Here is a 16,229-nt window from a genome sequence, read left to right on the forward strand (position 1 = left end):
TGGTGGGAAGATACCTGAGCGACCTGGTCCTGGACGAGGGCTGTAGGAAAACGGGTGAGGAGGCTAGAGGTTACCAAGAGGGTGGTCTCCTCCTCACGTATCCCCAACACAAGTCAGGGGCAGATCCCAGCTGGGTGAAATGAAGGGCATGGGAGGCTTCATCCTGCCACACTGTCCTCCTGGGCCACCCGTGCTGCTCAAACACAGGGACCTCTCCTTTATCCTTAGGGAGTTTGCACAAGGCAAGGAGGCCTTGCACTCTGAGGTCACGCCTGAGACACATTCAGCAGGAACTGGCCACACAAATGAGGTCTGCCCCATGTGGCCCCAAAAACTGAAGAACCACAAGACCAAGGACCTTCCTCCCACCTGATCTCGTGAGTCTGGGCTGTCTACTGCCCAGTGTAAGGAGAGGAGCCTTAGGCTGATACTCTGGCAAGCAACCTGGGGAAGCTGGACTGGGGCAAAGGCTTGGCCCATTTCTGTTGCCTCTGTTGTGTCTACAGGTGCTGCGGGTAAAAGCCCGGCGAATGTGAGCACTGCCTCTGGTGACCAAGGCCACCCACTGATGACTGATGTGGTAGGGGGCTGGCCCTGGAGGCCCAGGTTGGTGAGTGGGGACCCAGACAGATCCAGCCTCAATATGTCCAAGGCAGAGTGGATAACACAGCAAGGCAGGGAGACAATTATCTGGGCTTATATCTGCCTGGCAACCCAGGCCAGCCAGCTGGCTGGTAGTGCTAGGCTTTGGGGCCCGCAAACCAGGAAGAATTCCCAAACTTCCCTTCCGAGCTCTTGTCCCTAAACCTCTCGGTAACCTTCCACTAGAACAACAGCACCTGAGCTGCAGGGGAGCCCAGGGAAAATCCAAGGGGCAGTGGTCCTGGGAGACAGCGTAGATGGCTGCAGGAGAGCTGGGCCCAGGAGGGCACTGCTCAGAGTGGGGAGCTGAAGACAGGTCAGGATGCAGGCCCCTTCCAGCCTGGGGTTGTCCCAGGACAAAACCCTATCCGTCTATTTCCCTCGAGTTGGAGACTGGAGCCAGGAGCTCCTGGTGGGGAGGTGGTAATGGTGATGATGCTTGTCGGGCTGGTCTTCTCTACCCTTCTGCCCCCTCTGCCTGACTCCTCTACCAGCCCCAGCTCTCTGGAGAGCCATGTCTAGCTTTGCCCTCTCAGTCTTCCCAGCTGCTCAAACACAAAGTGCCTTTATGCAAATTAGAAAAAGGTGTCTCTTCCTCTGGCCAGTTGGATGGCCTATGCAAAATATCACCTGCACAACTTACATGGCAGCTCGCCCAGCACAAGACCAGAATCATAGCAAGTGCTGAGCACATTCTGTGACGTAGGGAGCGAACGGTCCTTAGCAGTTGTGAGAGCCACCCCTTCGGGGTGTTATGTGGCAATAAAAGCCACACTGAGTGCTTCCAACATGATTTTGTTGAGTGAGAGGGGAGGACAGAGAAGCTACCCGGGGCTAGGAAGTGGAGAAAAACATTTCTGAGACCCTTCTCTACTTCTCTGCTTAATGACCTCATTAGTAACTGCCAAAGAGTGAACACTTTGAAGGATCTCGCTCATTATAGCAGCTCCAAACTCTGCATTTAAAGATGGTAAATTAATTTTTTTAATGTACTACTTTTCTCCTTTCCTTCCCTCATCCCTCCCCCCTGCTCTGGCAGGGAATTGTTTATGGGATGTGGCAGATTGTTACAAATGGGGGAGAGGAACATTTCCAAATTCCATGAGGGAAACAGCTCACAGATGCTGGTGGGGGTGGGGAAGAAACAGGTTTGTCAAAATCCAGAGATCCAGATGGGCTTGCGGGCAGGGAGGAGGGGGGAAATGAAACCACCCAGATGTGCTGGGGACTGTATCTCCCAGCCCATGAGCCAGAGTGGGGAGGAGCCCAAGAACCTGAGCTTGGTGGGGTCTCTCCCACCTCTGGCTTGCCGAGCCTCTCCCTGCCTCCCTTGCCAGCCTGGAGTCTTCATCCTTCAACAACAGTCCAGATCCTCTGGCCCTGCCCCTTTACTCTGGGATTCTCTGGCTTCTCTTAGCAGTGAGGGGAGAAGTGTGGAGCAACGTGGTAGGGGGCCGGCCCTGGCGGCCCAGGGAGGTGAGTGGGGATCCAGACGGATCCCAGCCTCTGGGATCAGATCAGAGACAATTCCAAGGTCAAAGTCAGGAAAGTCTCATTTCTTGCTAGCACAGTGACCTTGCACTCTGCTGCTGGTGGAACTCTCATATTCTATGGATGTCTGGGCCTCACTCCAGACACTGAAATCAAAATCTCTGGGCTTCTGTGATTTCACAAAGACACACAAATGATTCTGGTGAGCAGAGTAGAGGGCATATTTTGCCCCTTAGCTGACCTCCTCTGTCCTAGTTGGGCCAAACTCCTTACCACCCCTTGTCCCTGCCAGGAAGGGGCCCCCTGCCTCTGGGCCTCCAGGACAGCCTCCTCCACAGGACTATGTTCCTCATTCACCCTCACCTCTCTAATTCCTATCCATCTGTTAAAGTTGATCTGGGCCTCCTCCTCAGGAAGCTCCTGATGATGCTTTGTTCTGCCTTACTGTCTCATTATGCTGTCAATGTATATTGTGTTCCTGACTGGCTTTGACCTCCCAGGGGATAGGCCCATGTCCTGTTCTCCTTCTGGAGCAACCCCCCCCCCCCTTTCATCTGCCACAGACCGGGCACTTACTAGTACTTACAGGGACTCTGTGCTGTAACCATCTGCCCTCCAGGAAGGAGGACAGCCCACTTCACATCTCTATTACATTGCCCCTTGCCAGTCTACCTTAGGGCTTTAGGCCCAGCTTCCCTACTCTAATGTCAGTCCATCCTCAAGGCCAGAGAGAGGAGCTGCTGCAAGCAGCTGGGTACTCTCACCACAAGAGACATGCTAAGTTTGAGAGGAACAAAACGCATCAGGAACAGGCCTCCTGGGTCTTGTAGGCCAGCATTTATGCAAGAAGCACTGGGGTGCTATCCATGGTTCTGACACACTTGTCCGAAGTGCCAACCACAGTTTTGTACAGATCCAGGGACCAAACTAGTATGTACTAGTCAAAATGTCAAATCTATATGCCTCTGCCTCGTCCATACAAGAGATTTTTTTCCTACTTAACACTAAGTATGACTATTCTTTTAGTGTCTCTCTCCACTCATTTCCTATGGGCCAAATTCACTCTCAATTAACTTGCAGTTACTAGCCTCTCTATGTCAGTGTACAACCATATCTGTTCTCTTCTCTTTCCTGACGGAGCTCCAGGAATGGGCTGGTCTCTTCTCTCCAACCAGGGGCCCCGTGAAGGAGGACAGGAGGCTGGCTCTCTCTGATCACATTTGGGGTTCTACCAAGGAACAGGCAGAGGGTAGGAGCCACATGTTCCCTGTTACAAGCAAGGGCAGGGACAGAATGGATGAGGAATGTGCTGCATGGGGAAGGAAGGGCTGCCAGATGTGCTTACCTGGGTAGGGGTGGATGCCATTAGCAAACACAGCTTCCGCGGCAGGTTGCCCATTGGCCTGTGGGGGGAGGCCGGTGAAGCCGTTCACCCCAATGGGGGATGGGATGCTAGGCACAGCTGGTGCAGTGATGCCCGGAGGGGTGCTGCCACCTGGTTCCAGAAGTGCAGAGGGGTGGAAGAGGAGGGGAGGCAAGCAAAACCAAGGTGAGGAAGGCTGACCCATGGAGCTCTATCCCTTGGCTCCAAGGGCCTGGGAAAAGACCTCCCAAGTCAGTCCTATCTGTGAATCATGCCTGGGGTTATCTCCCTTCATGGTGACACCACTCATCCCAACTGTATCCATCCTTCAAGGCAGAGTCCAACTCTGGCCCACCCCAAGAAGGCTTCCCTGACCAGTGACTGCAGCATGGCCTTGGACCTGCAGCACATAAACTATTCTCAGTGTCCTTAACTCTGACTACACTTAATCTTCTTTCATCTTTTTTAGTGGATGTTGCTCACCCCAGCTAAGTCAGGATGGGCTGGTCCTTGTTTAGCCACTACAGGGCTACTAAGTTGCTAGCTCTGCTCTCTTGTCTGCATCACTGAGGGGCTGATCTGGCTCCCCATGAAGGAGTTTTGCTACTCAGGTGGGAGGAGGTCTTAATTCTGATGTTCCCTTGCACATAAGGAGAGAGCCCTTTGCAGAGTCCAGACTCAGCCCTATTCATACACCAAATAGACACTGAGGCCTCCTCCAGTGGAGGCAATGGTGATGCCCACTGTGACAAGGGTAAAGTCAGGGTCAGATGACAATACCCTGTGCCTTCTCTATGCCAGGTGGGGGGAGCCCAAGGTGTGGATGGCATACTGATGATTATACTGGAAAGGGCCTTCCTCTTCCTATAGGAATCAAGGAATCTCTACAGCTCCTGGATGTCAGGAAGGCTGCCAGTATGGTGCAGGGAGATGAGGAAGCTGGATGAATGAGAACCTGGGGTGTTGCGCCAGGCCTTGGGACTAGACAAGGGTTTCTTAATTTTGCCACTACTGACATTTGAGGACAGACATTTCCTTATTGTGAGGGGCTCTCCTGGGCATCATAGGATGTTTAGCAACAACCCTGGCCTCTACCTACTAGACTACAGTAGCACTCCCCCTACCAGTTGTGACAACCAAAAATGTCTCAGGACATTGCCAGATGTCCTGGGTGGGCGGGAGGACAAAACTGGCCCAGGTTGAGAATCACTTAACTGAACAATAGCCAAGATCTAATTAAGAACATCCTGGGGAGCTTGGGTGGCTCAGTCAGTTAAGCATCCAACTTCCACTCAGGTCATGATCTCATGGCTCATGAGTTCGATCCTCACGTTGGGCTCTGTACTGACAGCTCAGAGCCTAGAGCCCGCTTCAGATTCTGTCTCTATTTCTCTCCACCCCTCTCCTCCTTGTGTGCACTCTCTCTCTCTCAAATATAAATATTAAAAAAAAAAGAACGTGCTTTATGAATGGGGTTATTTCCAAACCCGCTGTCCTTTAATAATTCTTGAGGTTCTCTCTTGCTTCTCTCTCTTGCACTTGTCTTGGGAAAAGCCAATGAATCTAAGTGGGATTAAAAAAAAGTGAAAAAACTGGGGCTCCTTCCCTGGTTAGGCCAGGAACCTAATAAGGCCACAGAATGGGCAAGATTTTTTTCCCCTCAGACCTCAAAGTGGGGAGGTGTTTTCATGTGAATTTCTTTCTAGAGATCTAGAAAAGAGATCAAGATGAATTGCTTCCTGATATGGCTCAATAACTTGAGTGAAACTTTCACCACCCTGAAATCATATCATTGACTGCATGGGGCCCACATCCCATCTTCCCTTAGGTCTCCAGGGATTTGAACATTTAAAACAATTTTTTTAAATGTTTTTATTTATTTTTGAGAGAGAGAGAATGTGAATGGGGGAGGGGCAGAGAAAGAGGGAGACAGAATCTGAAGCAGGCTCAAGGCTCTGAGCTGACAGCACAGAGCCCGACGTGGGGCTCAAATTCGTGAACCTTGAGATCATGAGCCTAGATGAAGTCAGACGCTTAACCTACTGACCCACCCAGGCGCTCCGGGATTAGAACACTTACAAACTTCCAGAGGATGAAGCCTGCTTGGGTCCATATACATCATGTGCTCTGGCCATGGGAAGGTCCACCAGTAGATGAAATTGGCCAAATAATAGGTCCCACCTGCTGCTTTCCTGCCACACCAGGTCCAGTGTTGGTACCTGGCCACTCACCTGAGGTTGGGGTCATGGGTGCGGCCGCCAGGCCATTCATGTTGAGGGCCGCCATCTGCTGCATCTGGGCGGCGGCGAAGGCAGCCATGGGGTTCAGGTAGCCGCCCTGTGCGACTGACGCCATTAGTGCCGCTTGCTGCTGCATCAGCTGGGGCAGAGGAAGTGGAAAAAATATCATGCGCTTCCAGGGGGGCAGCCCTCCCCACCAGGGGGCTCAGCTCCTGGAGACCAGCCTCCCAGGCCCTGAAACCCAGGGAGTTCAGATATATCCCCCCACCCCCACCCTCTGAGAGAACTGTATTCATAAGTAATGATAGGGTCTTAAGGACTCTAAAGTTGTAGAGGGGGAGGAGGAGGGGACTGGCTCCATGGGTGCTGGTCAGCCCTAAGAAAGGTCTGTCATCCATGGAGATGTGACAGCCAGAGCTCCAGAGACATGTTAGGTGAGCCTCTGTAGAGTTAACTTGGCATGGATTTGTTTAAGGTGGTCCTAACTTGGAGTCTGTTGGGTAGAAGCAACAGGAGAATCATGAATAGAACTCCGGGCACCCCCAGTGTCCTCACAAAGGTGAGCGGGGACTGGGTAGGTTGCTGACATGGCCAAGTTTGGACACTGCTGAAGAAGTGAAGTGAGCTTATATCTTTAGAACCGGAATGCCGGCCGACCTCAGGGCCACCCCTGTGGGGGCTGTGGTTACAAGTCTGGGGTCAGCTCCCAGGAGATGGGGACAGAGCTGGCTCCAGTGTGGAGGGAAGAAGTGGATGGCCAGCAGCATCTGGCAGGGTCTGAAGGGACCGCAGGGCAAGTGTGGATGCAGAGGGCCTTGGGGCACCTCAAAGGAGCCCTGCCGGGAATGACCGCCTCCCATGAGTGAGGGCAGAGGTAGAGTGGTGACAACCAAGCACGGGCACCTCTCTCACCACTTCCAGGTGGTGCTTCCTAGACTCTGACTAGTGGAAGAGCACTGAGAGCACCCCACCTTGCTGCCCAGCCTAGAGGCCTCTCCAGCTCCTTCTCTATAGAACCAGAATAGCCGCCCACCTCCTCCTGGAAGCCACCCTACACTGGCCTAGACTTCTCTTAGCCCCCTCTGGTCTCTACTCCCTGGGTTCACTCCTCATCACTCCTCATGCTCCAGGACAGCAGGATATCCTGGGCCAGGAGCAGGGCTCCCCTCAGCACACTTAGGCATCCTTGCTCTCCCAGGCTCTGAGCAAAGTGAGCTAGAGAACAGCTGCGCGCACGGCCCCGCCCCTCACTCGGCTGCGCCCCCACTTACTGCCTGTGCGTAAGCGCCGTAGGCCCCAAACGGGATGGCCATGGGGTTGAACATGCCCATCTGGCCGGCCATCTGCTGCATTCGCCGCATCGTGCGCTCCTTGTCGGTGTCGGCAAACTTGACCACCAGACTGGATGAGGCTCCCTGCAGCCAGGACTGCGCGTGAGGCCCACTTGCCCCAGCTGCCTCCTCTCCCAGCTGTCCTTGCCCTGGCGGGACCCACCCGATCCTCTGGGGGAGGGCTCTGGGGAGGGGGAGGGGTGGAGCTGGGCGGCACGTTCCAGCGCCTGCACTCGCCCAGCTGTCTGGGATCTTAACCCCACGGCAGGCGTTTTTTAATCTAGAGGCAGTCCAGTTCCTTACGTCTCTGGGCCTCAGTGTCCTTGTCTGAGAAATGGGGATAATGATAACGCCTTCCTGCCTCTTGAGGAGGCTGTGAGCGCCCCACATTTGGCAAAGTGTGCACGGAGCTCAAGGGCAGGCGGGGCCCTGCGGAGCTCTCGGTCCCTCTGGGGCCACCGCGGGGTCCTCACTTCATCCGGGAGCGCCCCACTCACCGGCATAGTCTGGCTGCCGTGCAGAGCGTTGATTGCGGCTTGTGCCTCGGCATGGGAGGAGTACTTCACAAAGGCGCACCCTGGGGGGACGGGAGAGGCTGAGCCAAGGCGCGAGGGCCGGGCCTGAGGAAGGCCTTAGAAGCACGAGGGCTGAGAGGTGAGTCACCCGAGGGGCCGAGGGGAGAGGGCGCATCCCGGATGAAAGCAGAATGGGTGAGACACAGAGACTGAGAGAGAAAGAGAGACACGGAGAAACACAAAGACAGAACCACACAGAGACAGAGAAAGACCTGGACGGGGACGGAGACTTAAAAGCATCCTTATTTTAAGTCTCCCTGCCCCTCTCTGGACTTGGATGGCGGCCTTCCCTTATCCTCAGGCCGGACCGCCTTGCCCCTTCCAAGCATCCTTCCCCGGCTCGCAGGTCGCAGGTCGGGGCCAGCTGGAGGCCCAGGACTGGCCGGGGTGGGGGGGCTGCTGTGGGGCCCAAGGCCTCGCCCGCCCGCTCCCCCGCCCCGCCCCCACGCACCCTTGCTGTTGCCATCCGGCCCACGCAGGATGGTACACTCCTCGATGTTCCCGAAGGCTTCGAAGAGGCGGCGCACGTCGTCCTCGGACTGCTGCTTGTTGAGCATGCCCACGAAGAGTTTTCTATCTTCTGGAACAAAATTAGGAGATGCTTACCTGGGCCAGAGGAGCCGGGCTGCACGCGGGCGGGCCCGGGCGGCGGGAGGGGGGTGGGGGGTGGGGGGGTGGAGGTGGGGGGGTGGTGGTAAGAAGGTACAACCGGAGGGTAAGAGGAGGAGGGGGAGGAGCTGGGCAGGCAAGAGGGCTCTTAGCTGGAGGGGGAGGGCTTGGACGCAGCTAGAGCAGGAGGGCCACAGGGTGAGGGGGTTGGGAGAGAGGGAGAGCATAGCCAGAGGTGGAGGTGAGGGAGGAAGGGTTGGGTCAAGGGGGCTGGATTGCAGCGACTGTGCCCCCTCCCGCCCAGAGGGCACGCAGCACACAGAGGGAGTGAGGCCATTGGTCTGGCTGCCCACCTATATGGCACACGGATGGCACAGAGGTGGCACAAGGGGCATCTGGGCAACCCTGCATTCCCTTTCTCCTTCCTCTTAGCTACATACTATCTTCTTCAGCCACTTTCACCCCCAGATGCCAAAATTAACTCACAACAGGCAAGTCCACCACAGGGCTTTTGCATCTGTCCTTCCCTCTGTCTGAAGTGCCTCCCGATCACAAGGCTGAATTCTTCTCGCCTTCTAGGTCTCAGTTTAAATAGTGCTTCTTCATCAAGACCCCTCCTTCCTGCTCTCCTTTATTCTCTGTCTCAGATTCTGTCTCTCAAGGCCCAGATTCCAAAGGACCATCGTTTACCACTTTGCTTTGGTTTCTGTCCAGCTCCCTGCCCCCACCCCATGGATGCTCCCTGGGGGAAGAGAGGAGGCCTTGCCTGGAGTGCCAGTTAGTCAGCCCTCAGGACAGAGTTACGGAGTGGACAAACGAATGCCCTATGTCATTCCCAGGGTCACACCTTCTTTTTATCCCACATTGTTTGTACCTCCATCTGGTGTCCCTTCCTTGGCCTGGCCCTTCCTAGTTCATGCTGCAAAAATGTAGCCCTGGACACTTTTGTGGGGCCTGTTCCTGAAGGCTGGGCTCCGGCACCAGTCTCCCCCCGCCCAGGGGGTTTAGAACCACTCGGTTTGTTGACACCACTTGGCCGTGTGCTTAGGGTAGCAGGGATCACACTGGACTGTGCGGCTCTGTAGCAGCCGCGACTGCCGAAGGATCTCCCGTCCCACAAGCTTATTGCGATGTGACGATGTGACGTGAAGTCCTCCCACTGAGGTGGGGCCTGTGCTCCCTCCCCTCGAATCAGGGTGGGGCTGTGACTGCTCTAACCAATAAAAAATGGCACAAAGGATGCCTGCTGACTTCCAAGTTAAGTCATAAAAGGGAGGCGCTCCTACTTGGCTCTGTCTTTGGGAATGCTTTCTCTGTGAGAAGCCAGCCACCCTGCTGTGAAGAACTCACGACTCAAAACTAGCTCACAGGAAAGTCCCCGTGAGAAGGAACCCATGTCCCCAGCTGACGGCCAACATCGACCACCAGACATGGGAAGAATGAATCTGCAGATGATTCCGGCCCCCAGCCTTTGAATCTAACAGCTGAGGACCAGGCGTCTTGGAGCAGAGATAGGCCTTTCATGCTGTGCCCTGTCTGAATGCCTAACCCCCAGGATCCATGAGTGTAACAAATGGTTATTTTACACCACTCAGTCTGGGGCTAAATTGTTATGCAGCCATAGGAGCTGGAACAGAATCCCTGTGGAAGCAGCACTCAGCAGGCACTCACTAGATGTTTGTTGATTCTTGAATGACTGACAAACACAGGCACACACAGCCTATGTGCAGAAACGTACACCCCCAAATTGCAAATGGCCCTGAGTTCTGGTTCCTGCGAATGTGAGAGCATTCTGAGTCTATGTCTCTCTGTACTCAGAGTACTTGCTACCTTCTGCCCCAGAGAACCTCCCCATGCCCAGACTGCCTGGTGAATTCACATAGACCTAAAGAGGTGTCCTGGGGTCTGGAGCAAAGCAGAGGAAACCACCTGGTCCCTGCACTGCTTCACAAGCCACCCCAGAGTCCTCCTCTTCAGGAAGCCCTGACCTCTGCCCTGTCAGTACCTCTTAGCCCAGAGCACTTAGCACTGGGCACGTCCTCAGTGATGAGGTAGTCTTGGGTCCCAGCTCCTTCCATGCCCTACAGGGCATCATTGCCAGTTGTTGTTACTGCTTCTGGACCAGGGCACCCCAGTCTAGCCCTTCACCATTAGTAGGCTTCAGTCAAAGCTCTGGGGCCTGGAGCCCCTGCCTAGCCACCTGCCCCTGCCCGGGCAAGCAGGTGGCTTCTTGGGCCATCTCAAGGCCAGGCACACCCCGGACCCATCTTCAGGGCTCACAGACTCCAAATTCTGGGCCAGGAAACCAAGAAGAAGAGAGAGAGAGCAAGTGGAGGGGTGAAGCTGGGGAAGGATGGGGGGAGATGAGGTTAGGAGCGGAGGGAGAAGGAAAATGGCAGAAATGGAGGGAAAAGAATCAGAAACAAAGAGCATCGAGCAGAGATGGCAGAGGAGAGGGCAGAGACAGAGGGGAGAGGGGCAGTGGCTTATGTTTAACTCCCAGAAGCAGCAGCAACATTTTCCATGAAGTGGAGGAAGCTTGTCAAGCCTTCAGTGGAGTCGTGAGTCATTACGACTCTGCACGCCCGTCCCCCACCCAGCCCCAGCGCCTTTTAAGGACTCCAATTAAATGGGATTTCCGGAAAGACAATGAAGTGAAACCCCCTGCCTCCTGCTAATCCCTGGCCCTCAGGTTTAGAAATTCTCCTCCCTGGGAAGGAAAAAGGAAGGGAAGAGGGGGGCCCCTCCTCTGTCTGAGCCTGATTTAAATGCTGGGACTGAAACCCCGCGACTTCTCCTCTCTCCTGACATCTGAATATATTCCTTTATTATCATTATGACAGCCTCCTGATTGCATTAAAATTCATCCACACGTGCCTTTCTATTCAGGCACTTCCCTTTTGCCAGTTTTTCCCCCTCATTTTTTTCTTCCTCTCCCCTGAAATTTTGTCTTCCTTACAGTTCTCCGTTCTCAGTTCTAGACCAGGGCCTTTCCTTCCGGAGGACTTTCCAAACTTGTAGGGGGCCAGGCTTCTCCTCTTCCTACTCGGAGACCTGGACACCCAGATTTCCCCAGGGAGACTGCAGCTAGCGTTGCCTTTCTAGAAGACTGCAAGAAACCCAAGAACCCAGTCCCATTGCCACTCCCCTAGGTGTTCTCGGGTGAGTCCACAACCCTCAGATGTTGGTTGGTTCCGGGACCCTCAAATGCACCCAGTTTGCACACTCTTCGTTTCCACCTGGCTTTGGTGTGCTTCTAAGGATTCTCTTTCAGACCAGAGGCTGGAAGGACTCTTGAGTCCAATGGTGGATCTCCTTGTGGCCCAGGCCCACTGGCTTAACCCCAGCACCGCTGCCTTGCCGCTGTATAACTTCTCCCCACCTGGGCTTTAGGTCTACAGAACAGCAATAATCAGTCCTTCCTCATGTGGTGGATGCTAGGCTTCCAAGAGATGCTACAGGAGCAGAACCTGGCCACCACCAGGAACAACAGGGAGGGCCATTACTCCAGGAGGAAGAGGAAATGGAGGGCCACCCCTCCCTTCATTTGCCCTGCCCTAATTTGGCCAGGAGGGCCACCCCTGTGTGTGTCCTAGATGGGGAGAGGTCATCTCTGGGGGGACCAGACTTATGCTATGGCTGACCAGCCAGCATGGACAACCTCCCCCTGTCACCCCGCCCTCTGTGACCTTCTCTCCCTCTGGCTACTTTCCTGAGGCACTGTCTCCAAGTTGTGTCAGATGACCAACGGCACCATTTGGCTGGTGTCTTGGGTCTATGCCAACCTAGTGAAAGTCTCAGAGGATGACTCAGTTTCCCCAGCCAGCCACCCTCTCCAACATCGACACAGACCCCTGACTCCTGGACAGGCTAAGCAGTCCCTGACCACAGCCTGCCTATCTGACATGATACAGGGTCCCTGGGTAATGGTGAGTCTGTGGTGTTCTCACTCTCCCCTGTAAGCCCGCAGCCTTAAGCCCACGGCAGTACCTTGGCGGGGGGGGGGGGGGGGGGGGGGGTGTTGTGTCTCTGAGGAGGTGAGGCCAGGAGAGACCACAGAGCCAGGGGTGGAGATGGGCTGAAGACACCCCTGGGTGGGAAGTCATAGGGCCCAAACATGTGAGCAAGTGGAGGCTAGTGACTGGACCCCAGTACCTTCCCCTCAAGAGAGCCCAGCTTAAGGTAGGGGACTATAATATGTTCCTATTCTGGCTCCCAGGGCTGAGCCCAGTGCCAGACCACCCCTACCCTCGAGTCTTCACATGGGGTCCTCCTGTCAAGGGACAGAACAAGGGGAGCGTGCTCCTTAGTCATTCAATTGTTTGCTGAGCCCTTTTCTCTGCACCAGACACTGCTCCAGGCACCACGCCTGCAACAGTAGGCTCACTGGAGCTGACGTCCATCCGCTGATGGTGACACAGGCCATCTGCAATAGACAGTTCCCAAACAAGACAAAGGCCACTGGGGCTGCCACGCAGTGGCCCCCAGAGCTCGTGTGCCCTCCCCGCAGGGCTCCAAGACACACAGTTGTAGCCTCTCCGGGTCTCTTGACTTCCCAATCCTATAACCCCTTGCTCCTGCCTCCCTGCTCTTTTAAAAAGTGAGTGCTTGTGTCTGCGGGTGTGGGGAGCACCTGGGGTCCTGGGGAGCAGGAGTGTGACACCCCAGAAGGGCTGGGCGGTGGAAGGTAGGCGCTACTCTCAGCTCTGCCTGAAGCAGAAGGCAACTCTGCTTTCTGTGCCCAGTGTCCCAACGACCACTGCCAGGGAGTAGGCATAGTCTACAGCACCCCCAAATAATGCATGGGGAGAAGTACCCAGTTCTATGTCAAATGAAGGTGTTTACAGCCACCTCAGAAGGGCCTGAATCAGTGCACCTGACCTACCGCCTAGGCTCACCCTCTGGTGACTCCTTCCGTGAGCATTTATTGAGCATTTACTATGAGAGAGGAGAGCCAGGAAACAGCTCTGGACTGTGCACCAGAGGGGCCGGGGTAGGGTGGGGAGGGGTGGAGGGGTGGGAGGAGGGGGAGTGTTTAGACCCTGAAGGCTTCCAGGAGGAGGCGGGCTGGGGATTCCACTTCTGGGGGACCAGTGCAGGGGCTCCAGACCACAAGAGCATTTGAGCAAAGTCTGAGAGATGGGAGGGATCCCTCTTTTCACCCACTCCCAGTGGTCTCTGCATGCCACAGGGCTGGCAGTAAGGGGGTCAGGCCGAAGTTCGACTTTGCCTTTCCAACAGCCTCTTGCCTGCGGCCCCAGCACAAATACACACAGCTCCCATTCCTCTGGCCTCAGGAGTCTTTTTTATTTCCCCAGAACCTCAATCTAATTAAGCTCCAGGTTCCCAACCTATAAAAAGCATGGGTGACACCTCCCAGGAGCCATAGATAGGTGGATAGGTGCTGATGAAAAGGCAATGGAATCTGGTCGCCAGAATATTAGGCTTTTTCCAATCCCTCCCTGAGAGAAACTCCTACACTCGTTCACTCAGGATGTCAGGGCAGAATGGGGCTCTGGCTGGAACGATTTGCATTTTAAAAGGAGGGCCCAGGAAACAGAGAAGCAAGACACTGATAGATGGCAAGTTTAGGCCAGGCTCCTACATGGGATATTTCCCGGTGGTGCCTGAGCTCCCTCGGATGTGCAAGGAGCATCTTGCGGGCTTGCAGGGGGAGTGGGCCCCCGAATGGGGAGGGCGGGGGTGACAGCAGCACCACTTGACACGCCAAATGCCAGCGCCCTAGCGCTAATGCTCAAATTCCGGTTTAATTTTCAAAATTTGATTCGCTCATTACCATCGGCATTAAACAATATTTCCTGCTTAAGGATAGACGGCTGCTGGGGCACTGTGGACGAGTGTTCAGATGGTTAATGCCTTTTATGGCCGCAATAGACTTTTACTGTTCTCTTCCCTCCAGCTGCCGAGGGTGGGTCTGTGGGGGGCCTGGAGCTGAGGAGAACCCCAGGGTGAGGGGCCAAGGTGGGGAATATGGGGCTTTGAGGTCTGCGGCTGGCGGGGAGGGCAGAGGGGTTACTGGGGGGCCTGGCTGCTGCAGGATTTAAGGCCAGCCCAGCAAGAGATGCTTTCCTTCGGGTCCCTGGAGACTCAACGACAGCAATTTGGGGAGTGAGGAAGAAATGCTCCATTCACAATCACGGAGCCAGAGGTCTTCCGTCCTGCTCGTCCTGCTCTGCAGGCTTTGGACCCAAAGGTGGTCTGGGTGAAGCCGGAGCCCAGAGCCTGAGGTGCACCACGTGCCTGCCTCAGCTGCTGGCAGAACGTAGAGACCTGAGGGCCACCCCAGGCAGGGCCCTCACGCATCTATCAGGCTGTTGACTTTGGGACCAGGGGACTCCCAGGGTGCCTCCTGGATCCCAGAACCATCTGCTCTCCCTGGAGATGATCTCAGCGCACCAGGGCCCACAGGCAGTGAGTCTGAGGGGAAGACGCTTACTCCTGTTCCCTAGCTTCACCGCCAATCAGGGAGGACCTTCAAAGGAAGGGTTGGACAAGGGAGGCACACCGACTCGATAGGAGGGGCAGGGGGACATCTTCCAGGCAGTGACTGAAACTGTTTGTCAAATCAACCTAGGGCGAGTCATGTGCCCTCCTTGGGCCCCCATTTCCTCACTTACAAAAGGGAGAGAATAACTGTGCCCAACTTCTAGGGCTGTTAGAAGTTAAATGAGCTGAGTACACGGGGTGTTAGCACAGTGCCAGGCACAGAGCGAATGCTCAGTAAATGCACTCATTGTGCCGGTTACAGCCCTTACTGCCACTGCTCACCCACAGGGGCTCCAGCTGGTGGGGTGAGGAGGCCCACCCTCACCCCCAGGGGTGTGGAGAGGACCCCCAGGTACTTTGAAATGAACAAAGTCATTCTTGCCCAGCCCAGCCTTTGCACCACCCTAACCAAATGGTAGTGTTTTGGGGACAGCTGAGATGCTCCCCAGCCTCCTCCAGGAGGTCCACCTGGATTGATCCAAAACAGGGCATTTCTCCCAAAGTCACACCAAGCCCAGCAATGTGCTAGTTCCACCAGTTCTGCTGGTCCAGACCCATCAAGCACCTCTGGCTCCCAAGGGACAAGCAGGGCTCAAACCAATCATCTGAATCTAAATCTGTGCCATTTTCAAGATTGCTGACCCCTCCCCCCACAACCAGAGTCCCAAGACCTGCCCTGCCTCCTATTTGCCAGCCCTAGTAGAGCCCCCCACCTTCCTCCCCCAGGAGAGCAGCATGCAGCCTCAAACCTGCCTTCCAAAAAAAAGGGGGTGGAGGACAGGGCAGGGGGCTCCTCTCATAATGGGATCCGGACAATGTCCCTCTCCTCAAGTTGGCGTGGGCGGTCGGCAGCCTCCCTGCACACCCAGGTTAAGGGCTTGGGTATGGATCCCTCTGTAGCAGTGTGATGGGTTCAGCCACCCTCCTGAGAGCCAGTCCCTTCACCTGGGACATGGGGTCACCCGCCAGGCCCACGTGGGTTCTCAGCGTGAAGTGAACCAGTGAGTAGAAAAGTCGTGGCCCGCTTGGTCCCCACAACACGCACGGTGTCAGAGCCAGAGCGGGGAGGCAGCTGGGGGGAGCTGCCTCCCCCTCCAAGGATAAAAGCCTTCTTGCCTGGGAAGGAGGCTGAGGGAGACATCAAACCAGATCAAAGGCTGCTGGGGCTGGGACTGGGATGGGGCTCCCTCTCCACCGGGGATGCAAATGAGGACCTTCAGCCAGCTCTGGCCTCTGGGGGAGGCGGTGCCAGGCCTTGATCTACCAGCTCCCTCGTGACAGGCGCTGTTTGATGTTGGGGGTGGGAGGAGGCAGGAGCCCTGTGTCCAGTCCCTACACACTCGCATTCCTTCGTCTCCTGCCTCCCAGTGCTTCGGGATCTGGCCCCAGCCACGTCAGTATCCTCCTCGCAGTCTCTTGACACCCACCCAGGCCCACTGCTATCTGCTCTCCACACGGCAGCCAGAGAGGG

The 16,229-nt window shown here is 55.5% G+C and overlaps 1 protein-coding gene across 50 annotated transcripts in view; it reads right to left on the bottom strand.

Annotated features, from left to right (window-relative positions):
* The window catches only part of CELF4 (CUGBP Elav-like family member 4), a 297,439-nt gene that overhangs the window by 22,998 nt on the left and 258,212 nt on the right, over positions 1-16,229 (bottom strand). For 30 of the 50 annotated variants that reach the window (XM_053206697.1, XM_027068826.2, XM_053206694.1 and 27 more), the window contains exons 4-8: positions 8,094-8,222; positions 7,565-7,644; positions 7,008-7,151; positions 5,728-5,875; positions 3,479-3,628 (exon numbers count right to left, since the gene is read on the bottom strand). In XM_053206697.1, the coding sequence (XP_053062672.1) occupies positions 3,479-3,628; positions 5,728-5,875; positions 7,008-7,151; positions 7,565-7,644; positions 8,094-8,222 (651 nt within the window). The remainder of the gene's footprint in view (positions 1-3,478; positions 3,629-5,727; positions 5,876-7,007; positions 7,152-7,564; positions 7,645-8,093; positions 8,223-16,229) is intronic. The other 20 variants (XM_027068872.2, XM_027068825.2, XM_027068829.2 and 17 more) reach the window with 1 other exon arrangement.

The sequence above is a fragment of the Acinonyx jubatus genome, chromosome D3 (assembly GCF_027475565.1).
Source record: "Acinonyx jubatus isolate Ajub_Pintada_27869175 chromosome D3, VMU_Ajub_asm_v1.0, whole genome shotgun sequence".
NCBI classification, from domain to species: Eukaryota; Metazoa; Chordata; class Mammalia; order Carnivora; family Felidae; genus Acinonyx; species Acinonyx jubatus.